This window comes from Saitoella complicata (genome assembly GCF_001661265.1).
Source record: "Saitoella complicata NRRL Y-17804 unplaced genomic scaffold SAICOscaffold_3, whole genome shotgun sequence".
NCBI classification, from domain to species: domain Eukaryota; kingdom Fungi; phylum Ascomycota; class Saitoellomycetes; order Saitoellales; family Saitoellaceae; genus Saitoella; species Saitoella complicata.
Genome location: NW_017566994.1, coordinates 466821 through 490655, shown reverse-complemented (window position 1 = coordinate 490655; position 23835 = coordinate 466821). Strand labels below are relative to the sequence as shown.

At 51.2% G+C, this 23835-nt stretch overlaps 11 protein-coding genes across 11 annotated transcripts; 5 read left to right on the top strand and 6 right to left on the bottom strand.

The window, feature by feature from the left end:
* Nucleotides 1-65: 65 nt before the first annotated feature.
* SAICODRAFT_88692 (N-acetylglutamate synthase) lies at nt 66-2145 on the top strand (the record flags this gene model as incomplete). Its single annotated transcript, XM_019171580.1, has 4 exons — nt 66-125; nt 182-286; nt 341-1762; nt 1811-2145. 4 exons carry the CDS (start codon nt 66-68, stop codon nt 1949-1951), a joined length of 1728 nt encoding a protein of 575 aa, XP_019026553.1. The 3' UTR covers nt 1952-2145.
* Nucleotides 1948-3009, bottom strand: SAICODRAFT_29038 (u-box domain protein). The gene is made up of 3 exons (XM_019167297.1): nt 2816-3009; nt 2343-2762; nt 1948-2293 (listed from the first exon to the last, which is right to left on the bottom strand). The coding sequence occupies exons 1-3, from the start codon at nt 2969-2971 to the stop codon at nt 2111-2113; spliced, it is 759 nt and encodes a 252-aa protein (XP_019026552.1). The 5' UTR covers nt 2972-3009; the 3' UTR covers nt 1948-2110.
* A 379-nt stretch (nt 3010-3388) lies between these two features.
* SAICODRAFT_64063 (methylenetetrahydrofolate reductase 1) lies at nt 3389-5913 on the bottom strand. The gene is made up of 2 exons (XM_019170038.1): nt 5335-5913; nt 3389-5280 (listed from the first exon to the last, which is right to left on the bottom strand). Exons 1-2 carry the CDS (start codon nt 5419-5421, stop codon nt 3514-3516), a joined length of 1854 nt encoding a protein of 617 aa, XP_019026551.1. The 5' UTR covers nt 5422-5913; the 3' UTR covers nt 3389-3513.
* On the top strand, nt 5594-6898 carry SAICODRAFT_76421 (orotate phosphoribosyltransferase). The gene is made up of 2 exons (XM_019171019.1): nt 5594-6069; nt 6179-6898. Exons 1-2 carry the CDS (start codon nt 6049-6051, stop codon nt 6845-6847), a joined length of 690 nt encoding a protein of 229 aa, XP_019026550.1. The 5' UTR covers nt 5594-6048; the 3' UTR covers nt 6848-6898.
* Nucleotides 6899-7009: 111 nt separating this feature from the next.
* On the bottom strand, nt 7010-9578 carry SAICODRAFT_5383 (uncharacterized protein; the record flags this gene model as incomplete). Its single annotated transcript, XM_019169237.1, has 2 exons — nt 7010-9156; nt 9215-9578. The coding sequence occupies 2 exons, from the start codon at nt 9576-9578 to the stop codon at nt 7010-7012; spliced, it is 2511 nt and encodes an 836-aa protein (XP_019026549.1).
* A 2369-nt stretch (nt 9579-11947) lies between these two features.
* SAICODRAFT_17189 (uncharacterized protein) lies at nt 11948-13658 on the top strand. The gene is made up of 3 exons (XM_019165766.1): nt 11948-12487; nt 12540-13314; nt 13367-13658. The coding sequence occupies exons 1-3, from the start codon at nt 11953-11955 to the stop codon at nt 13410-13412; spliced, it is 1356 nt and encodes a 451-aa protein (XP_019026548.1). The 5' UTR covers nt 11948-11952; the 3' UTR covers nt 13413-13658.
* On the bottom strand, nt 13415-14176 carry SAICODRAFT_64059 (AP-2 complex subunit sigma). The gene is made up of 4 exons (XM_019170037.1): nt 14125-14176; nt 13767-14071; nt 13592-13718; nt 13415-13536 (listed from the first exon to the last, which is right to left on the bottom strand). The coding sequence occupies exons 1-4, from the start codon at nt 14144-14146 to the stop codon at nt 13475-13477; spliced, it is 516 nt and encodes a 171-aa protein (XP_019026547.1). The 5' UTR covers nt 14147-14176; the 3' UTR covers nt 13415-13474.
* A 1570-nt stretch (nt 14177-15746) lies between these two features.
* Nucleotides 15747-16886, bottom strand: SAICODRAFT_5379 (uncharacterized protein; the record flags this gene model as incomplete). The annotated part of the gene is made up of 1 exon (XM_019169232.1): nt 15747-16886. One exon carries the CDS (start codon nt 16884-16886, stop codon nt 15747-15749), a length of 1140 nt encoding a protein of 379 aa, XP_019026546.1.
* A 412-nt stretch (nt 16887-17298) lies between these two features.
* Nucleotides 17299-21510, top strand: SAICODRAFT_69424 (uncharacterized protein). Its single transcript, XM_019170474.1, has 2 exons — nt 17299-17518; nt 17567-21510. Exons 1-2 carry the CDS (start codon nt 17345-17347, stop codon nt 21143-21145), a joined length of 3753 nt encoding a protein of 1250 aa, XP_019026545.1. The 5' UTR covers nt 17299-17344; the 3' UTR covers nt 21146-21510.
* SAICODRAFT_185026 (uncharacterized protein) lies at nt 21469-23155 on the top strand. Its single transcript, XM_019165965.1, has one exon. It carries the CDS (start codon nt 21791-21793, stop codon nt 22853-22855), a length of 1065 nt encoding a protein of 354 aa, XP_019026544.1. The 5' UTR covers nt 21469-21790; the 3' UTR covers nt 22856-23155.
* On the bottom strand, nt 22994-23774 carry SAICODRAFT_185021 (transcriptional elongation protein Spt4). Its single transcript, XM_019165964.1, has 2 exons — nt 23209-23774; nt 22994-23152 (listed from the first exon to the last, which is right to left on the bottom strand). The coding sequence occupies exons 1-2, from the start codon at nt 23554-23556 to the stop codon at nt 23132-23134; spliced, it is 369 nt and encodes a 122-aa protein (XP_019026543.1). The 5' UTR covers nt 23557-23774; the 3' UTR covers nt 22994-23131.
* Nucleotides 23775-23835: the final 61 nt, after the last annotated feature.

Genomic DNA, 23835 nt, shown 5'->3' with positions numbered 1-23835 from the left:
CTTTGGTGACAAACAGTCAAGGGTTTTCACAGCTGTTCTCAATACATTGATCAGTTGATGAGCCAATGACAGGCCTCATGGCCGGACGAAATAGTACTGTTTTGTCTGCCTTCACTCGCTTAGCGGTACCCGCCATTCTCTAGGTCTGGATGATGAGCACGTTTGGCTGATCGTACAAAAGGAACAGGTTCGAAGGCACTCAACACGAGCACGGCTTAGCACTGCTGTACCACTTGGCACAAGGAATAACCATCATCAACATGTGACTTCGGCGGAGCGAAGTCGGGTATGTGATACCACATCAAGCCCGTTTCCTTGCGACTGACTCATATCTTTGCAGGACCTTCTCCTCACCATTTTGGGCAGCTCACCGACCAAGCGTGATGCTAAAGCCTATCTTGATCGGTTCAAGCCTGCATCACCCGAAGCACAAGCCGTGCAAGAACGGAAGAAGGCTGCCTTCCTTGACCATCTATTTAAGTTCCCGGATCAACAAGAGGATGCAAGTGCCGAGATCCAGTTTGACACGTCTCAAAGAATACATGTGGCGTTGGTGCAACTGCGAGGGGTACAAAAGCTATCCGAGGAAGAGCTATTGGGTGTAGCTCGGACCGTCGTGAAACTGGAACAGCTGGGCTTGGTGTCAGTGATCGTTGTCGACGCTGATCTCGACCAAACAGCAGACATCCTGACGTGGAAGCAGAATATGTTTACGACTGTGGATCGCGTAGTACAAGTGATCGAGGAGGAAGGCGGTAGGGCGCGTCCCCTATGGAACGGCCTCTTTGGACAAAGTCACAGGCAAGTGAACAGCATCATTTCGCCCTTCTTGCTGGTAGCACCTCTCAACCGCGGTCATATTCCCGTCATTGCCCCGGTGGCATACGACGAAGACAGCTGTCTACATGCAATATCCGCAGACGAAGCAATGGTTGCATTGGCCAAAGTATTTGCGCCGAAGTCACCGTCCGACGGCTTATCAAACCTGATCAATGATGTCTCTTCCGCATTCCTGCTCGACAAGATCATCATCATCGATCCGCTAGGGGGTATCCCATCCGAAGAGCGGAAAGGACGGTCACACGTCTTCATCAATCTTCAGCAGGAATACGAAGAAATCAAGGCTCAGCTCATGGTTGATCGGAGGGTAAAGAGACAGCAAAATACCATACATCTTAGGAATTTGCAAACAGTGCACGCCTGCTTGGCTCAGCTTCCTTCGACCTCTTCGGCTCTCATCACTACACCATCATACACAGGAGCAAAAGGAACTGCAAACAACCCGGACCCACTCATCCATAACCTACTGACAGACAAGCCATCATTCTCGTCATCACTTCCTGTTGCGGGCTTGCGCACACCAACGACAGACACTACCATCGTCCGATATGGCCTGCCAATCGCCATTCATGCGGGACCTCAGTTATCATTGGTCAATGGTAATATTGACTTGAATCGAATGATCCATCTCATCGAAGATTCATTCCGACGAAAGCTCGATGTGGAGAGGTATTTGAAGAGGGTTGAAGGCAACCTTGCTGCTATTATCATCGCCGGAGATTATGAGGGAGCTGCAATCATCACTTGGGAGAACGCCTTGAAAGACGGTGACGACAAAATCGCATATCTTGATAAGTTCGCTGTTTTGCAGAAGAGTCAGGGAGCCGGCGGGGTTGCAGATGTCATGTTTAAGTCGATGCTGTATACATTTCCTGACGAGATCATCTGGCGCTCTCGGAAGAACAACCCAGTCAACAAATGGGTAAGGCCAGACCTCTTCTCACAGCCGCCTTTGCTAATTAGGATATAGTATTTCGAACGTGCAAAGGGAACATACAAGTTACCCGAAAGCAACTGGTGTTTGTTCTACACAGGCGAGATCGCTGGTGTGGACCGATTGCAAGACTATATGAACGTTGCCAGAGAAGTCGAAGGATCATGGGCAGATTGATCATCGTCAAAGATTACATTGGTGACAAAAATTAGCGGGTATAAAACAATGAAATGCCGCTTAACGCCAAGCTACCGATGCTTCCCAATAGTTCCCAAATACCAAACACCGTCCGTGCATACCAGAAAACAAACGCTTATGTTCAGATACTGCACTCATCTAGTAATCCACAGCCCATCCGTTCTTCTCTAAGAACTCTGTACAAGCATCGCGCAATGCAATATTAGGTATGAGCTGTTCCGGCCACAACTTTTTACGCGACAGCGGATCCGTGGGAGACGTCTTCAAATGTTGCATGAGTGTTGCCCTTTCGTAAGTATGACCGGAGGGCGTGATCACAGGCTAAACGACTATCAGGACCTCCGTTGGAGCTGTGATAGGGATTACTTACATCCGTGAAGAAATTGAACGAGATGGGATCAATGAACTGCAATGGCACCTCTCGAGGTCGCAAGGACTCATTCGCACGAGCGAAGGCGTCGCAGAGTGCTCGCATCTGCTCTTCGCACTCTTGCCTAGCCCAGTCGCACTCAGCATCCTTCTCCTCAGGTGGCAAATCGCCAGCCATGTACTCAGCGATGCGTCTGTCCCGATCCTGGGAAAGGTGGAGTTTCAAGTTGGCCAACAACTCGCACTCCTGATCGATCCTTCGTTGTTCCATAGCATCCCATCGGGCTTTCTTTGCTGCCAGGAGTTTCTCGACGATGTCAACCGCGAGAGGGGAACTCTGGCGTTTCGCAAGATCGTACGCCTTCTGACAAGCTTTGAGAGCTTCATTTGGCCGTCTGAGCTTCAGCAAAGCCTGACCCATCTGATATCCGTTATGAGTAAACAGTAACACTAGTGTGTAAAGTGCCTACTTACGTAATACCATCCCTTGATGTTGGTGGGCGATAGTGTCGTGGCTCGCTCACAGTCAGCAACAGCCTCTTCGTCCAAGTTCATCTTAATCCGACAGATAGCACGATTCGCAAAGAACACAGGGTTCGTCGGATCTTTGATAATTGCTTGAGTGTACATCTTGTGGGCCTCTTCATACTGGCCATTCTTGTAGTACTCGTTCCCTATGTGCAGCCAACGTTAGGCAACGGATCAAGAGCGCATTCTGGCGACCGACTCACCTTGCGCTTTCAACGCTTCAGCAGCAGTACTCGTAGGCATCTTCACAACGAACCTTCAGCGATCGTAGGGTACCGTTCGGTATACAATTTATTGGAGTCGGGGTCTATCAGTGTATCTCGTAAGCATACGTCGAACTTTCTCGTACACCAGATCCCTGCATGCACGCGCTCCCCGGATTTACGAGCCGGATCCGCAGCCCGAATTGCCGTGGGAGCTACGGAGTGCTATGACAGAGAATTTCGAAAAAATTCAAGTTGTACATGTATGTATAAGATATTGTTAGGCCTATGATATAACCAAGAGATAATTCCAAATCACAATGATGGACGCCTGTTGAAGACCTCAAAAACTCCAAAATGCTAAAAAAGATACCCAACACCAAGTCCGATAATGCGAAGCCAGGCGGTTGACGCCCTTCGCGTAGTAAACGTTTTTACTTTTTAATTGAGCGATACCTTCTCGCATGCCTCAACAATGCCATTGGCTGCACTATTGGTGTAGCCATTGGTTCCGTGGTCCCCGTTGACCCCGTTCGTGTGGCCCACAACGGGCTCAATCGTCTCAAAAACTTCAAAGATTTTGCATGGTTCGTGGAAGTCGTTGTGCACAATGTTCACGAGGTACCAAGTGTCCATGACGTCCTCGATCAATTTCCTGCTCTCGCTTCCAGGGGCATAACACCTTGCCCAGTCAGTGCCCAATCTGAAAGCCTCGTCCTTCCAGGCCATAAAACTGACAATCTCGACGATGGTAGGCTGGATAATCTCCTTTCCTGGGAAGACACCCCAAGTAACCGCATTCGGTTCGTCAGAAGTTGTATTGGTGTGCAAATCGCCCTTCTTGTTCACGGCGTAGTAGGTGATCTCATCCTCCTTGGACATGTTCTGAATCAACAAGTCAAGCTGGTCAGGGTGTACAAAGACTTCAAGGTAGCACTTCTGGTAGACATAACCATTCTTGGGTCCCCAACCAAAGACTGGGTCGGTAGACTTCACGCCGTTGACAGCAGGTTGAGAATTCACAGTGATGAAGCCGTGTCTGTTCAACTTCACAAGAGCATCGCGGATGGAAGCTGCTTCCTCAGTAATGGCGGAATCAGACCATGGCAACTGAGGGACCTCCCCCTCACAGAATCTTGCGAACAGATCACCCACATCGCCGATGGACGTGGGGTAACCCCACATCTTGTGAGCTTCCTCGTTCGAACACTTCAAGAGACCATCGTACACGTCGAGACCACCATACGCAGGCGACCTCGCATCACCCCAACGACCGTTAGGGAACTCGTCCCACTCTTCGGTGCGGGCAATATAAGACTTGTGCCTGTTCTTCCAGAAGATAGGACGCACGTTCTCCTCCTTGCGCTTAAGACCCAAACTGGGCTTCCATGGAAGGTCGCCTGGAGAAGCCTCGCATTCAAGGCCTTCGAGAATCATCTTGGTAGCCTTCTCGAGGTTCATGGTGTAAAAGTGAAGCTGATAGATGCCTGCATCGAGGATCTTCTTGCACACCTCAACCATGAGCTTCGTACCGCGCAGACGTACCTCAGCGTCATCGTCCTTCACCGGCTCCAAAGCATCGAGGAAATGTTGCGGAATCTTGACACCAGACCACTTCGCACGACGCAGGAAGGCATCCCACGACTGGATGGGCATGATACCGGGAATAAGGGGAACGTCGATCCCCGCCTTGCGGCATCGCTTCACCCAGTCAAGGAAGTTGTCTACATCATAGAACATCTGCGTGATCACAAACGTTGCTCCAGCATCCACCTTCTCCTTCAAGTACCGAATGTTTGCATCCGCATCCTCCTCATCGTCGGGGTGACCTTCTGGGTATCCCGCCACCGCAATATCGAAATAGTCGTCATACTTGTCCTTGATGTACTTCACCAAATCCTTGGAGTATCTGAACCCACCATCAGTTTGCTCCCATTTTTCCACATCGCGAGGAGGGTCACCCCTGAGAGCGAGAATATTCTGACATCCGGCCTTGTATGCGTCCTCAAGGGCCTCGTCGACCTTTTCTCGGGGCATACCGGTACAGGTCAAGTGCATACATGTCTCGAGGCCGTAGACAGACTGTGCCGTCGCGACCATTTCGCAAGTAAGGTTGGAAAGACGTCCACCGGCATTCCACGTAATGTCGATAAATTCGGGGCCGAGCTCATACATGCGCTCCATACGGTCGTAGAGGTTTCGTACACCCTGGAACGGACGTTAGCATATATCCTCGGACAACAAGTCGACTGCAACACATACTACTGCGGTCTTCGGTGGGAAGTACTCGAAGGACCATGCCGGTCTCTTCTCCTTGATGGATTCTTGTAACTTTTTCGAGATCTTCATCGCAACGGCAGCAGTCGGACAGAGAGTGACCGAGGGAGAGAAAGGAAAATGATGAACGGCGAAGTATCGAGGACTTCAATGGGGTTTTTGTTGGCTTACGGGCGTAGTGCTGATTTTTAAAGTGAGATGAGGTTTCGCCTGGCGTGCGCGGAAAAACCTCGTATTTCAGTCAACGTCACAAACCGGCACACCGTCGACGACCAACCGAACAACCACGGTAATTGAACAGGCCAATGCCGTGAAGCTACGAGTGAAAGGCTATGAGTCGCGAAAAGGACCAATGCCAGGACCGATCAGTACGAGCCTACCCAGTCCTTCGCAACCCCGATGACTGTCAACTTCGAATACTTGGCCGATCCCTTGATCCGCCGAAACCATAATGCTGAGACGGGCCCAAGCGAACTACCGATCTCCGTGGTGCGCTGAGTTTATCCGAATTTGCCTTCATCTATTCTATTTGAATGCAAATGGTCTTCGAGGTTAATCTTTCCGATCCTTATTTAGAAATGCTTTACGATATTACGATGTATATGCCAGTTTCAACCGCCGACATTGACGTTGCCGGTTCTCGTGGCCGAAACGTATCTTCGTTACACCGCATACACCTCCCAACCTGAAATTTCCAAAATGCCTCTCCAGGACTACCAGGTACTGCCGAGCCCTCCCCTTCGCTGTTCTCACCGCTGTCAAACTGGCGGACGTCGGCGGTGGCAGGTATCTTCATGATCTCGAAGGCTAAGCATGTCCATGACCACAGCGCTCCCTCCTCGACCTCGCGGTCAACAACTCCATCCTTAAGTTCTCCGGACCTTACACCTTGAAGTCTGGCCGACAGTCCCCCTACTTCTTCAACTGCGGTCTTTTCAACACTGCTTCTCTCCTTTCCGCCCTTGGGTCTGCCTACGCTCGTGCAATTGTTGACTCTGGTATTCAATTCGATGTGCTCTTTGGCCCTGCTTACAAGGGTATTCCCCTCGCTGCCATCACTGCTGCCAAGCTTGCCGATGTCGGAGGTGGCAAGTATGCTGATATCGGATATGCTTTCAATCGCAAGGAGGCCAAGACCCACGGAGAGGGTGGAAATCTTGTTGGTGCTTCCATGGAGGGCAAGCGTGTTCTTGTGATTGACGATGTCATCACTGCTGGTACTGCTATTCGTGAGGCTGTGGAGATCATCAAGGCTGCTGGTGGTACTTTCTCTGGTGTCTGTGTTGTATTGGACCGTCAGGAGAAGGGTGCTTCCGGTGACTTGTCTGCCATTGGTGAGGTCAGGAAGGAGTTTGGTGTTAAGGTTTCTGCTATCATCACCTTGGACGACATTGTCGAGTTCACTCAGGACGCACTGGAACCTGCCCAGGCAAAGGAGATGCAAGAGTACAGGAAGGCATGGAAGGCCGAGGGTTTCGCTTCTGCCCACGACCCTTAGACAAACAATCATGGATAACATACAATAAAAATAAATTCATAAACTCCAGGCTATATGTTGTAAACACCATTCCCATGACTCCACCGCAAAAACACCGCCGAATACCGACATTCCATATATGGTACAGATTACATCACACACCATTACAATACGTCGCCCACATCATGACTTTACGAGCCGACCACGAAAGAGCTCGTAATCCTCATTGTCCAGTTCGCCGAGCACACCAGTAGCAAACCCAATTCGCTCAGGGTTCGTCAGCAGAACCCACTGCAGCTGCTCGCCGCTTTCCTGGTCGAGCATGATCCTGCGCTCACGACGCTCGCTTAGGTCCTCGAGATCACCGGTCGGGCAGCGAGTGACCTTCTGCTTTTGACCCCAAGCAAACATGTATCCCTCAATTACACGACTAGCCGTCAAACTCCCTGTCAACTCAAAGATAGCCTCCATTGACTCCTCAAGGAATGCACGTTGGTCCGCAGCCTGGGCTTGCAGACCGGCGACAAGCATAGGGAACGTAGACGCCAGGAGTGCAGAGATGATAGAAGACGAGGGAGGGTAATGCTTGGACAACTGTTGACCAGTCGCAGCCATGGAGGGAAGCATGACCCCAGACGAGAAGAGCAACCCCGCAACGATAGCCGGAACCAACGTACAATGCCCAGCCGTCCTTGCCGCGCTACCACGAATCTGACCTTCGCGAGTCGCCGGCAATGATGGATGGGCCCGGCGAAGTTGGATGACTGCAGTGCTATAGAAGAAGTGGAGAGCAGCGATAGCCGGCTCCTTGAAGTAGACAGCGAGACCGAACGGCGTAAGGTGCTTGGGCGCATCCTTCTCGTTGAACGGCAAGAGATCTTGCGGCAGAGCACAGTACCAAGTACGCAAGTCATTCTCCAAAGACTCCCACTGCTCCAAAGCTTGAGCGGAAGCATTATCGTCGCCGGCCTGGGACACCTTGCGCTCACGGTCCGTTGCGCAAAAGTTTGCGAGCCTGGACATCAAGAGTAGGAGATGATCATGGAAGTTGACAGACTCAGCTGGGGTGTTGCGTGGAACGAAAGAGTGCCAGTACTGCCTATCCAGCAACATCCCATTTCCGCTCAATAAAGCCTGGATCATATCGACGCGGAGATACAGCCAGACTAACTTCTCACGGGCCAACTGCATGACCGGATCCTTGGACCCCTGCCCAACCCTCTCCTTCTCAAGGATCGTCTTGACCAAGTTCTTCGCGCCAATCATGTGCCTGCCCCATTTGACATGCTCGGCACTCATAACTTCGTAGTAGCTCAGCAACAAGGTGGCAGCCAACATAGCCTCGTCCCTAGCCTCCCTCTCTCCAGCCTCCAAAACACGCCTTAACTTCCTGATCGCCAAGTGATAGTGCAACAACGGAACATGGCCCGGTCCGCCAGCAACCTTGCTCATGTGCAACGCAGACAACGCCAACACAGAGTGCAACAAAGCATCATGACGCATCGCCATCATGGGAATGAGGTACGTCCACAAGTTCTTCTCCGCGACTAAGGGGTCCTTGAACAATGCCTCAGGATCAGCAGGCGCCGAATCAAAGGTATTCATAATCGGCCCGAGAACAAACAAAAAGTGATTGAAGATCTGAGTCGTCGCGGCATCCATCATGCCTAAGCCAGCATACGCCTTACCCGCGCTCGCCAACATGTTTTGGTCTTCCGGCTCGTACAACGAGAGATCATCCTGCTCCGCCTCATCGATCCGAGCAGTATTCACAACCGGAGCCGGAGCCCCACCAAGGAGTGCAGAGATCGACATACGGGGCGAACCCGAACCATTAGACGTGACGGACGGCGCATTTGAATCGATACTCTGCCTCGGCTGAGGGGGCGTACGAACACCGCCAGCGGGTTTGTGGTAATACTCGTGCTCGTCATCCTCGGAATCTCCATGCAACCTGGGAGCATGAACAGCACGCATGATACTCCGAGAGTACTGCTGTTCAGCGGCATTCACGAGGCTATGCAAGCCTGACCCTGTCAAGGCTGATGGTTGATGAGTAGGGACGTCATTCATTGACTGGGAGCGGGTAGGGAACATCTGCGAAGGTCTAGTACCATAGTCAATGCTTGACCTCACATCTGACTGCGGGTATGCATTTCTAGACGGGATAGCCCTGATCCCCATCGACGGAGGACTATCAACAAACGTCGACGTCCTCGGAACATCAGCCAAAGAAGGCAACGACGGCCTCCTATCAAACTCCAGTCCAGGCAAAGGCGAAGAACGTACAGGCATAGTTTGTGCGTAGATATCCTGCTGCTTCAAGGGTGCTAATCACAATGTAAGACAAATGCATTCATTTCGGTGTTTGGATGAGGGAAGACTTACGTAGAATCGCCGCGTTCTGATCATAACTGTCCTGTCTCTGCACTCCATGATCCGAGTGTCCATACGCTTGTCCCGAGGCAGGAGAAACACCAGGAGGAGATCCGCCTTCCTTGGGTTGGTACCCTTCGCGGAAGGACACCCTGACGCCGTAACCCTCGCAAGCACGTTTACTCTTGGCACAGTTGCGACAGGTGGGTTTTGTTTCATCGCACTTGATCCGGCGTTTTCTGCACGTCATACATCCCGTTTTCGTCCTTTTCTTCACCGGCTTTTGCGGGAGCGCTGGGTAAGAAGTAGGCTTCATCTGGTTCATCTGCTGCATCCCAGCTAAACCAGGATGGTGGTAATCGTTCTCTGCCTGCATTGAATGCTCTTCTGAATATCTTCCGTGCATTTGGTTGTCGTAGAATCCATTCGATTGCTGGTAAGGGTACGAGGGCAGCCTGCTCGGCATTGGTGCCGGGCCCGGATGAGTAGCATAAGCCGAGGGAGGAGCATGCGAGAACTGGCGAGGCGGTGAAGGAGGTTGATGCTGGTAGCTATTCGAGTACCTCGACGGAGATAAATGCCGTGGTAATGGTGGCAGAACGGTGTATGGTCCGTTGGCGGGGTGTCCAGGACTGGGCTGGTACTGAGACGGGTGCTGCGAGTGCTGATGATGGTGCTGAGGCAGCGGATCGAGAGGACGAGAGGAGTACATGCGCGGATACCGATCAGGAGGAGACGTCATGGTCATTGACTTGTAATTCGCATCCCCCGCCTAGAAGAGTGTGGGTGGTTGGTGTTTGAGTGTTTCGTGAAGGGACGCGGTCGTTGGCAATTCGAAGCGACAGTAACGCGCCAAGACTGCGGACTGGGTAGATTTTGCCGACTGCCGACATCGCCTGAAAAAATCCTTCACCTCCGAGTCATGGCCCGTTTAGCGATTGGTCATTGGCATAAGCGAGATTTAGTCTACGGGCAAGGAGGGGCTTGCCTCGGCCCGGGGGTCCCCTGTCTGCCCTTCAGCCATACACGGTCTTGCAACTGCATGTCTGCATGTGATCAAGGAATTCGACGACGGCCATCGAGTCAAACCACTCTACACTCCATCGTCTGCGAGTCAAAGGCATACACCATGCATGTTCTTGTTACGACGCCGTCAGGCGATGTGTACCACCTCGATGTCACGACGTCAATGGCTCTCGAGGATATGAAGGTTCTAGTTGAGATTGAGGTCGGTGGACTGGATTCTCCGCTGCGCTCTCAATGCTGATAATGCTTGAATAGTCCGGTGTGACAGCCGCGCAACAAACACTACTTCACAACTCCGTCGAGCTGCGAGACGACAAAAAGACACTGGAGGAGCTCGGCATCAAGGACAATGACATGATTCTTCTCACCCCATTACACTTCGGTCTTGCACCTCAGGCAAGTTCACAAACACCAATGAACGACTCGGAAATGATGCGACTTCGTATGCTCGGCAATGCTCAGTCCATGCAGCAGCTCGAACAGACTTTCCCAGAGATGGCAGATGCGGCGAGAAACAATCCAACGCGTTTCGCTCAACTCCTCCAAGAGATGCAGAATCGACAGGTGGAACTAGAGCGGGCCCGGATGAGGGAGATGGCGGCATTGCAGGCAGACCCGTTCGATGTCGAGGCTCAGCGGAAGATTGAAGAGGCAATTCGTCAAGAGGCAATTGCAGAGAATCTTGACGCGGCTATGGAGCACAACCCGGAGATGTTCGGGTCTGTAACACTGTTATACATCCCAGTGGAGGTCAACGGTACGAAGGTTACGGCAATGGTGGATTCTGGAGCACAAGTTACAGTCATGAGCCCTGATTGCGCAGAGAAGTGCGGGTATGTTCACATGCAGTCCTCTACCTTATGATTCATATGCTGATCCACAATCTGACAGTATTATGCGCCTCGTTGATAAACGGTTTGCGGGTGTCGCTAAGGGGGTCGGCACAGCAAAGATTATCGGTCGCGTACACTCTGCACAAATCCGCGTCGGCGACCTCTTCCTTATGTGCTCCTTCACCGTCATGGAAGGGAAGAACATTGATCTCTTGCTTGGTCTTGATATGCTCAAGCGTCACCAAGCCTGCATTGATCTCAAGGACAACGCTCTGCGTATACAAGACGCTTTAGTGCCTTTCCTGCCTGAAAGCGAATTGCCAAATTTTGGTAGGCATGAGGAAGTTGTTGAAGGTCAAGATGGTAGTTTGATAGATGCAGAATCGGGCGCGGTGTTGCAACCACCTCGGGAAGGTAGTACGAATGCCGTCGGATCCTCGGCTCCGTCTGGTGCTCAGTCCGCGCCGACACCGCCACAAGCTGCAAGCGGTTCCACTGGTGGACGCTTTCCAGAGGAGTCCATCAAGCAGCTCGAGGCTTTGGGCTTTCAGCGGGCCCAGGTCATTCAAGCATTGGAGGTTGCGGACGGGAATGTTGACGTGGCGGCAGGCATCTTGATGCAGTTCTAACGGGGACGGGGAAGTGCACGATGATTGTTCTAACTGGCGTTTTTATTCGAGACAAGTAATACCAATTGCATTCACTCCGAAACATATTCCCAAGCTCACACCGAGTAAGCTTTTCGCGTTTGGTTTCGCCTGATGACTTTCCACTCCCAAATGTTCAGCCTGGACACGTTCAAGTGGACACAGTGTATATAAAGGTGATCCGTGCACGAACGGTCCGTGTCAATTTAAAACGCTGGCGCCATGGCCCTCAAAGCTGGGGTGCATGGATGCCGGCGACCAAAACAAAACACCTACAATCGCAATTCCTCAGCGTTTTGCTATACTCTTTGCAATGCAGTCTGTTGAAGAGCTTTATGATCAATACAAGAGCAAGCCTCAGGCTTCGCTCCTCGCTGATGATGCTACGCTCCAATATATCACGTCCGGCGTCACCGTGACCGGAGCCAATGCTATCATTACCCGTCGCGCCAAGTACCGCGATGAGATCACTGTTACCGAGAACGTTATTGCAAAACATGTCGCGTCGGAATCCATCGTTTTCGAGGTTGCGGCGACTATCACGTTCACCAATGGCCCTGGTTGGTTGGTACCCGGCATTGACGACAATTTCCTTTTCGACAAGACTATCGAGATTCCTCTCGTATATGCGGTTCGCTTCGAAGAAAAAAAGATTAAGTCTATCAAATACTTCTGGGATGGAGCAGCCGTATTGAAGAGCTTGGATGTTATTGGTGCACGAGGGCGTGGATGGCCGATTAAGGACGGCAAGGATCAATGCACGATGCTTTCTCAAGCCGGTGAGTCCTCTCAAAAGAACATCCAAGGGATGTATGCTAACAAACATTGCAGCTCAAGCGTCAAAAACGGCTATTGCAGCAAGCGAACGCTCGTCTAGCACATCAGCCCCTGTTCGCGGAGGCCAGCAGAAACTGACACTTTTCGATGCCCAGCCTAACGAGCAGCAATACGCTGTCCAACAAGATCGTACACCGAGACCTGCGGCGAAGCCTACTCGCGCTCCTGCCCGTAGATTGGATGACATCCTCGCCCCACCCGAGGAGCTTTCTACACCCAAACACGTTACCGTCCACCACCGCGACTTCTCCTTCGAGGATGTAAGATCAGACAACGACTACAATCGTCGTGATCGCCGCCACGGCAACCTTAGTGATGAGAAACACTGGGACTTTGGTACGCCTGACGACAAGGTACTCGCTGAAGTTAGGTCGAGACAAGTTCAGGGTGCACGAGGAGGAATGAGAAATATTTCGAGTGAATCTCCTCAGGAGGAGAATGCGGTTGGACCCCAAATTCAGCCTCAGAGGGACATAAAGGCGCATTGGGATTTCGCGTCTACGGGCCAAACACCGACAGCACAACTGGGAGAGGGCCGTGAGTCAGCGATGGCGCACTGGTCATTAGCTGAAGGGGACGAGGAGAATGTGTCTGGCGGATTGAAAGAGTTGGAATTGAATGGACGACCGAGGCCTATGAGGGATTTGAACGCTCATTGGGAGAGTCCGAGTGTGAAGCAGGTTCAGAACGTCAAGCCGGAGAGAAGAGGATTGGACAGCCACTTTGAATTTGCGGGAGGGGAGTCACCAAAGCCGCACCAGTTTTCGAGGTACGCTTTCCTCCACACATTATCTTCAGATATATGCTAACGTGTCGAACAGGAGCAACCGTTCGCAGATGATGCCCTCCGTAGACCTCGGATTCTGAGCGGCATAGAATCACAGCACGAACGAAATGAACGAAGAGCGACGCACACAATGGTATGATTTCTAATACGCGCCACCCGAATGCCCCAACACCTCCTTCGGCAGGCTGATATAACTTGTTTGGCCTGCGTTTATTATGGTCAGAGGATACCCTACCGTGTTGATAGAGCGGTTCCATACCTTTCTTTTTCATTAACTTGTTTGCTTCTTGTACTGATGTCACAATTGTTGACATATCTGTTTCCACGACCATGCCTCCTGATATTACCTCGGATAGGATGTGATGGATTGCTTCGAAGTTGAATACCTGTAGGCTTGTAAGCGTGGGTTTATACAACCGCTATAACTAGTATACCAGATCAAGCTCGCAAACGTTCTCGAAACATCTGTCCAGACTCTCGACAAACACCTGGATGAGGTCTAAGATGCCCAACTCGCTCTCTGCCTCATCGACCACGAAGACGAAGTATAGTGTTGCGTAGTGTCTGTAGATAACACGCGTATCTTGACCCCCGACCAAAGTGCTGCCCTCGAGAAAGTTGCATAGTGATGATGGTCGTGTGGAAACCAATGTGAAGATCTCTTTCAGTAATGCTTGTTGTGCGCTGATGTCGACCGGAGTATAGAACTTTGTAAGGCGGGGTTTGCCATGGTTGTTGACTGTGTTTATGATTAGCTACTGCATACAGCCGAGTAGAACAGTCTGGACATACATATCAGAACGGCGTTGATCATAGTTGCTTTTCGTGATGATGGTCGTTTGGTGTTGGTGTTTAGTGACGTACGATACAGCTGCTGCACGATACAGTACTGCTGGTTGCAAAATGCCTGTCGCAAACTGCAGGTAGCTGCACATGCTCCGTAAATCCTCACCGTAAAATCAACAGAACAACTCCATTGAAGGCCTAGGAAGGTCGCAAACGGTTCGAAATGTTCGGGGAAATATGCGACAATAGCACACGGTCCATAGTTATTGAGAACTACATTGAGGGCTTTGACGTTCACCAACTCAGTGAGATCATCAACCGATCGGTACGAACCATTTACAGGATCGTCAAGAGATTCGAGGAGGAAGGCACCCATGAGCGCCTCCCTACCACGAACTGTGGTAGGACGCCTCAGATTGACACCCGCATAGGCATGGTAAGTGAGCTGCCCCATCGAGGACCTTGACTTAAACGCTGGGCATGACAGCATATCAAGGCCCTGTATGATCTGAACCCTACCCTATACCAGGATGATTGCGCAGAGTTTATGAACCAGGAATTTGCAACTTCACTATCGCAGTACCATATCTGTCGATACCTCAAGAAAATTGGATATACTCGAAAAACTCTCACGCTAAGGGCAGCTGAACGGAACGGCATTTTACGTGCGCAACACGCGATAGCAATGGCTGAATACAGTCAAGAACAACTAGTCTTTCTCGATGAGTCTGCTGTCGATGAGAGGACTGCTACCCGCAAATTTGGTTACTCGCCAGTCGGTACTAGGGCCATTGAGGAGAGACCGTTTGCTCGAACCAAACGTTGGAGTGTGTTGCCTGCACTTACCTCGACAGGGCTCCATGCTTTATCGGTTTTTCAGGGATCCTTCAATGCTGATCGATTTGTCAAATTCCTCGAAAATGAACTGCTACCAATTCTCAACCCCTACCCTGGTCCGAACAGTGTAGTTGTGCTCGACAACTGTCGTATTCATCATGACGAAAGGGTATATGAACTCATTGTTCAATGCACTGGATGTCGACTCCATTTTTTACCGCCTTACTCACCAGACCTCAATCCAATCGAGCTGTGCTTTAGTATGATGAAGAGCTGCATGAAGCGCAACAACAAGCATGAGTTAGCTCGATCAGACCCTGAGGGATTCATACGCTGCGCAATCGACTCGATCAATGAGCACCCTGACAAGATCCGCAACTTGTTCACGGGCTGCGGTTATGCATTGTCAGATGCAGAGTTACGTCGGTATGTCGAGGTTAACAACCAGGCTACTATTGATGCTAGGGCAACTATGTAGTCACTTTTTTCTGGCTTGTATGAGTAGGTTTTTCGATCGAAGCAATACATTCGTATATTTTCAGTATCCTGCCATTCTCACGGACAGATTCCCTCACAAAATGGCTGTACGTATGTCCAAATGCAATGCATGAAGACGTGGTCTTCAGTAACCACCGACTCTAGTTGCAGCAAATTGCATACTACTTGACACCATGTATTTAGGGGTGGCGAGTATGGTAGCGATTGAAGTAAGGTGTTGAGCTTTGTAAGGTCATTGTGAAAGAACTAAGCATGCTATCGAGAAAAGAAGAATACCACATAAAAGAGCAGAACTAATAGATACTTTCTGACTCATCGGGAACCTCGTAAACCTCGAAGGGTCTTGCCTCCAGTCGTTTAGCGTTGGAATCATTCTCCCGCATAATACCTTTCCAAACTGGCCAGCAATTCTTCATGATCATGACCCAGCCCTTCTTAGCAGGTGGTAGGCCATCATCCGGTATCTTTTTGAGGTCGTCGAGGCGAATGCCGTGGTCAACCACTGCATCCCTGACTACGTCAATATTGATGTTGGTGTAGGCAGGCGCATGTCGCCCAACATACTCCAAGAATCCATCCAAATCATCTCCTGCTGGTCCTGAAAGAGGGCTCGAGCCTCTCATGGGTTGCGCATGGTCTGGTACCTGAGTCAAAGGGGGTGCTTGGTTCAAGTCAAACCGGCTGACTGTCATGGGGGTAGGTAGGTGCGAATGCCCACTTGAAGACCTGCTTTCAGGTGTTGCCGAGGGTTGATCTGTTGGTTTGAATGCCTCACGCAAGCTGTTGAACATGGTGTCATGTAGGGGTGGTTGATCGAGCGAGACCCCAGGCTCTTCATTGGCAATATAGTCTGCCCATCGATTCTGCTGGTGCATATTGATGTGTCGATGAGCCTTACTCAATGGGTGAACGTAGCATAGGTTTTGATGGTGCTGGGCGCATTTGTATTTCTGCTGAAGGGACTGTACGGCAAGCAACTTGTGGTAAGCAACAGGGTCTCCCTCGATGTTGACAGAAACATCCTGAAGGGCCCTAGTTGTTGCTGTATTCCTAGCCCTTGCGAATGGAATGTTGCGGGGCCTTGATTTCTGCTGGGAGGACCTAGTGGGAGTTTCGAGGTCTTCGGTACGGGCGAGAGACTGGATTTGCGGTACGAAGCGCGTATCAATTTGAATGAAAGCTGTCCACTCGATCTTAGGTACCATGCGCTCAGTGTTGACGGCCTCAATGAATGCTTCCCAGTCGAGGGGGTGCCGTAGTCGACACCATGGTGCATCCTTGAAACGACCGCGTACAACTTTCCATTGAATGTAGGGAGTAAGGGAGTGAATGTTGATGCCCTCTTTGACCACAGGGTCCTGACGCAACTCCTCGAGGGCGAGATCGAGCAATAGTGGTTGAACAAAGTCCCATTCTTTCAGGGGGTTGACCATGAAGGGTCCTTGGGCATACCTAAATTTCGGCTCCCTAGTAACGATAACCTGAACCATGAAATCATCGTATTGACTCACAAGTTCAGGTTCTGGGTCTTCGATTTCGAGATCAATGACTGTTTTGGTACGTTTAACCCTGGCGGGTGGTTTTGATGGGGGGCTTGACCGCAAATCATCCTCGAACCTAGGCGGGGGTTAGGGGGTGCGGCTTGAAGCCCTGAGCTGAAGTGATTGTTTGGCTGCTCCTCTCAGCTTCCTAGGAGGCATATTGATGGAGTTATGACGCGTTTTGTTGGAGTGTCGATGTCAGACGCGCAGGGGTGATTTTAGGCCTGCGACAAGCATTTTGCAACCAGCAGTAGGCCCTGAATTTGGGGTCAACTCAAACCCAATTACGAGCCCGACATCTGGAGCGTGCGACAAAAACAGACTGGCATGAACCTCCAGAACGACGACTGATGGAGCATACACTCCCGGAATTGACTCAGGATCTGGACATGGAAGAGGTGAGGGAGAAGAAGACGACCGAGGTTCCCGGCTTTCTGTGTAAGACGCTGGTGCCGTCGCCGATTGTAAGGAAGGCTCTGCCATCTTGGTTGCCTGGCGGTGAGGCTGCGGTATATCTGATCAAGGTGAGAAAATTCTCAGGACTATATGCGATTTACTGACGATAGCATTAGGATGTCACAATCGAATTGCACCGTGTCAATGACGACGGCACTCTCACTTGTCTTATTCAGCATCCCATGTTCAAGAAGATACGCGACGCGCAAGTCCTTTGTTTCAAGGAGTCTGCCAAACTAGACATTGGTGTAAATGCGCAGTCCTTGACACGCGAACCGGATGTCCTTGCGTATACCTCCATGGATGGCACGCTCGCCTTTCTCCGTTACGCACCGCCTGCAGCAGAATCTTCGTCCACTCCCACTACAACGGGCAAGCCTCGGTTTCGGTACTCCACCGTTGAGCCCGCTTCTACAGGAACGTTTGGGATGTGTGGTACTTACCCCCTCGGTACTTTAGGCGACGATATTGACCAGATAGGTCAGTCCCTCGCCCTGGACCCCCTAGGACGAGCAGGTGTCGTGGCCGCGACTCAGAATCGACTAGCAATGTTCTCTATACGCAAGCCTGCCAACGATACGGCTGCAATAGTTATCCAGGAAACACAAAGCATTGAGGTGCCGGGCGTTATCTGGCATGCTATGTTCCTTACCCCTCCTACGTTCACGTCACCGATCGGAGATGATGAAGAGACGAAGAGCAGTCGGGTTCCGGTACACCTGATGGTATATATCTATGACACCGCTGCCGCGAAGCCACGAGTCCTTGTGTATCAATGGTTCCCGGGGACTCCGCTTTCCACGCTGTACGAATACGGCAACATGCCTCTACCAACAGAGCTGTCATTACCGCTACATATGACTGCACTGAATGAAGTGAAAGACTCAGCGCTCATCGTGACGGAGACTGAAGCATGCCTTTTCGAAGCTGGGCGGATACGAAGTGGAGACCTCGCCTTTGTACGCGCACCTCTACCCAAGGGTGCAGGCTTAGTCACAGGTATTGCAACGTCACGACAAGCAAGCTATGCAGACGATTATGTGTATCTCCTGCACGAAACGGGACGGATATCGCGGGTAGATGCTTGCACGACAGAAGCGACGGTCGTGAATGCTGGGCAGGTTGAGCCAGGGAGTTTTGCGTTCGCGGTCTTGGATATGGATATGGGGACTGGTGATTTGGTGTTTGCTGGGGGAGCGATGTGTTCGAGTGGAGTATACTTGCTCTCAACGGATGGAGCCGTAACACGGTATTTTGAGCTACCTAACCTCTCTCCCGTCTTCGATTTTGATGTCTATACGCCGCCGGACTCCACGTCTGGTCAGCAGCGACTCCTCGTTACTCATGGCCGGTCCGAAGGGGGTATGTTCAGCGAGCTGAGAACTGGACTGCCGTTACGAGTACATGATGAAGTCGGAGATTTCGAGAATATAAGCGGACTTTGGTCAGCTCCTGATACAATAGGACACCGGGTGTTTGTCTTCATTACCTATCCCTGGAATGAGACGAACTGCTTGTGCTATGACTACGAAACAAGGGAGATTGAAGATGTTACAGACGCCTTGGGGGTCGATTCTGGAAAGGAAACATTGGCTGTGGGACGTGATGGTGAGAGACTTGTTCAGGTAACGAGAGATGGAGTTATTTCACTCGCAGGTAGGACGGAGCCCGACGTCGAGAAGACCTCTTTTGCTGAACTTTTCGGTATGGGGTCGGAAGTCCTTGCGGCGAACGTGTTACGTGGGCAACTCGTGGTGGGTTCAAGACATTTTAAGACTGGTGAGACGAGATTATTACCGAGATCATTGCCGAAGAAAGAAGGGCTGCGCATCGAGGAGACGCCGGGGAGCTGGTTACTAAGCTCCGAGCCAACATTCCTGTCGCAATATGACTTGCCGTTGGCTCCTTCGGAAAGGCCCTTGTCCGGGAGAATATGCATTGCAGGAACGCTGTCATCGGAGATTGTCGTGTGCAACATTGATCCCTTCAGTGCTTTGACGCACCTATGTACCCAAAAAGTCATCGTATCAAACGGACAAGAGTACGAAGATGCCATACCCGAATCGGCGGTTGTTATCGCCAATGAAGGTTGGAATATGCTACTCGTTGGTGCGCGAACCGGGCACATGCTACTTTATCGGATGATGGAGGAGGGTACACAACTTCAGTTAGTGGACACGGTGAAACTGGGAAGCCGACCGGTCAAAATCCGTAGTCACTCGAAAACCGAGGCTTATGTGGCAAGCGATGCTGTTTGGAAAGTCATCGCCTCACAAGCTGGAGATGTGACCCTAGCTGAAATGGTCATGGAGCAAGGATTGGAAAGCATCTCGCTTGTTTCCAAGTCTGTTGATGGTTTGATCGATGCTTCACCCATATTGCCTTGCATTTCTGGCACTGCGCTGGCTTTCGCTGAAGTTGGCAAGGAAGTCCGTCTCTGTACCCGATCAATACCCCTGGAGGCGACTCCAAGAAGGGTCATCACTGACCATAAGGGAACTGGGGCATTTACGGTCCTGACAAACATATCTACTGAGACCTCAGGTGTTACACGTTCGGACATCAAGTACATTGATATTGCCAGCGGTGCTTTGAAGACATCATACCCCTTGGCGACCACGGATACTGATAGCCTGATTTTCAAAGACAACGAGGTTATTTACAGTATCTTTGAGTGGAGCATCCAGTTGAGACCTGGCGTGATGTATCACTATGTCTGCGCGGGAACAGGTTGGAAAGGCGGGGTAGACATCGGTGGCCGGCTGCACTTTCTGAACTTCAAACCGAGTAAGGACGACCCAGGAAGGTCAAGGGTGAAGCGGTTGAAGCCTTTCCGTACGGCCGACGCCGTCGTTGCTATTGCATCAATAGCAAGCTTTGGCGTGGTATACTCCACGTTGGGCAAACAAATCTGTGTGCGCACGTTAAACGTGAACGGGACGGACAACAAAGTGGGGTTCAGTCCCGAGGAGGTGACGTTCAAACTACGCTCAGCCGCAACACGGATATCAGTGAAGGATAATGTGATCTATTGTTCTACACAAAGGGACTCTGTTGTCGTTTTGACTTACGACCAAGCCGCCAAGAAGATAGCGTTTCTTTATTCTGATCCGAAACCAAGGCTCGGCTTGGATCATTGGGTACGAGGCTCAGGGCTTGTGCTTGCGTCTGACAAGTCTGGCTACGTCTGGGGCTTCGTACCGAGTATGAATGGCTCACAGCAAAAGAGGTCGTTCCAGGTGAAATTGCCTGTCGCGATCTCGCGAATGAAGGAGGCGTCATTGTTGGCGTCAAACGCCGGGACAGCGGGGTCGCCAGAGGGGTTCTGCAAAGTTATTATCTGCAGTGGCATTGACGGGAGTATTTTCGGGCTCTCGCAATTGCCGGCGGAAGCATATAACCTTCTCCACCTCGTGCAGAAGCAGTATTTCCAAGCGATCGCGGCTGTGCGGGGTGAGACACCTTGGGAACAGCGAGAGATACTGAACGGCACCGCCCTCCAAGCATTGCTGGGAATGAACACAGAGCAATGGAAGAAAATCCTTGGCACTGCATTGGAAGAGCTGAGCCGCTTTGTGACAGTGATGGAAACGAGATTAGAGGAGCCGCCGGCGCGCACGGGAGATGTTCTGGAGCAAGACATCGATGCCACCAAAATGGTCATCCGCAATGCTTTGTCCGAAGTGATCGTCTAAAGATTTACCACGGTCGGCTTGGTGCGTAGGGTACTTTACGCATTACGATACTTTATATAGCGATTCCAACCTGGCACATGGGATGCATGTGATCGTCCGAGGGACATATACCGTCATCGCTCGGTCGGCGAATCAGTAAGTTGAACGCACTCCTTTCGGAATATCTAACCAAAGCATTGATCTGATTCCCGAAACCCTAAGTGAGATCTCATACATGGGGTTCAGTTTCCGATCTGGGCTTGTACTCGAGTCCTCGGGTGAAGGCGCATGAGGAGGGCTGAGCGGGTCATCTTGAAACAATAGGAACGCAGTCAACACTTAAGCTCAAGTAAGTAAACCTCCTGGCCGTGTTTCGGACCGGAGCCGTATTCGGTAGGGGTGTTTCGTACAGGTGCTCGCGATCGGGGCAGGTTGTTGGTGTTTAGTGTTGGTTGGGCAGACTACCGACCAGCACACCATCCCAAGCCACAGGCTTCAGAACAAAGAAACTCTGTCTCAACGCGGCGCCCGTCCATCCAGGCGAGACATGCACCGTTGGCCTGTCAATCGATCCTGGACAATGGAACTCGTTTCGGAATACAATGGCTGATTACCCTAGGAGCTACTCGGCTTCTCATATGGCCCGCTGATGTGTGCCGGTCAGCTATGCGTCCCATTGTTCGACAATTCTCGCCCACGCGTAAGCCTGCCTACTCTTTAAACACTGCCACCTGTTCAAATAAACCGTCATTCGCTCCTGGGCATCTTTTTGTACTTGCTATCCATCGACATCAGCTGGCTTCTTCACTATCAATCGACGAAATGACTTTAAACTCCAGACGGCCCGTGCCCTTAGATCTGTCGTTGGCAAAGACGCAAGCAAAGAGGTTGCACGAGGATATTCTTACTCCACTGCCGACTGCGAAGACGACAGAGATCCCCGACGACCAACCTGGTTTCGCGAAGCGTCTCCAATCCCTCCATCTCAGCCCACGATCGCACGCAGCGCTTGCGTCTCCTCCAGCGAGTCCTCTCCTCAATGTCGAAACCCAGAAGGAGCGACCCAGGACTCTTGCCAATGAGATTCAATCAGTAACAATTGAAATTCCAACAACCACTGAGGAACAACCCGCGCAAGAGGACGTATCACCAAAGAGCACCGAGCGCGCCGCATCGACATCACCACAAATCCCCGAGAGCGTCTGTCTTCAACAGCTCGAGCAGGCATGGCAAATTCCTGACCCAAGGCCCGAACTCGTCAATGTTCCAACAGCATACATCGAGAAAAAGCTTCTTCAGATGGGTTCGCGTTATTTGGGAGATTACCGATCGGCGCACGTGTTCGTGAAAGCTGTACCGTTGTCGAAGGAGAACATGGATGGGCAGACGTGGAAGGCGAAGGTCCGATCGCAGTGGCCGGGACGTCAAAACTTCTCTATGTCAAGGGAGTTGCCAAGACGACTTGAGGAAGTGGAAGTTGAGGGGAAGACTGAGGAGGACAAGGGAGTTTACCTGCCGTTGCACGTTGAGTACGCTGTCATGTGTGCGCCGCTCCTTGGCAGCCTTCTTTTATCGGGTGAGATCCGCCGGGGTGACCACATCGAGATTGCTTTGCCATATACCAAAGAGACTTGGATTGCGACCGTAGCCTGGATGTACCTTGGCCACCTCAAGGAGGGCGACGACGACGAGAAGGTCAGGAGATGCGTGGAGTTCTTGCATAACTGCTAAGTGCAGCATTCGCTTTTCGATTCTTCTCTTTTCGGGACACACGGCGTTTTTTATTACTTTCTGTCATTTCATGTGACGCACACATTACCTTCTCTTCTTGGGTAGTGATACCATACGAGCCTTTATACGTTAATCGCAAACAAAATAGTATAATTGAGCACCTTCCTGAGGTACATCATAAAAACAAAATATCCCGTAAACTCCGTTGCAGACCCTGAAACACAAGCCGAATGCTTGCCTGATGACGCGCACCCCCTTCCTCCCAATTTGCAATTCTTAGTCGATGACTTGTCCGTCCTGTAGGCCCCACAGTTAGTCGTTGATTCTACGTTTCCGGATCAAGAAGATCCTACCCTAGGTCGGTATTGAACACCCATTCGGCTCAAATCGTCGATGATATCTTCGGGCAGCGTGCCCTGCACACGCACCGCGTACAATCCGCTCACGAAGCCGTCATTTCTCTGCCATTTTGCAACCCAGGATCTTCTTGGCTTCATCATAGCAATTGTACCCTCAAACATCGTCGAAGTACAGTCCGTGAGAACGTCATCGGACGATTCAGAGAGATGCAGTAGCTCTTCACAATTTGGGCACCCGAACTTCTTGAAGTATTTGCCTTGGTGGACGATACCACACAGCAGACAGGCGCGCAGCCCTCTGTTGTCTGTTGGTACGAAGTATGCTGCTTCTTGTTGACTCATACTGTAAATCGGACTAGATCGTTTGCTTGTTTATGGCTGTACACAACTGTCGGTGGTGAGTTCGCGTTGGACGACGTTGCGCACGTGCCCGTGCATGACCAGCCCGCCCAGCTGGAGTGTTTTTTCAGTCTAAAGAGCTCCACAGATGGAATTGAGATGTTTCCGTTGACATTCAAAGTTTACGAAAACTGAAGCCAGCCTGGGTATGTTCAACTGCCTCAGTGACCCCAGACTGTGACATGTGAATATGTCGGCCTCCACGCCAGCCCGATAAGGCCG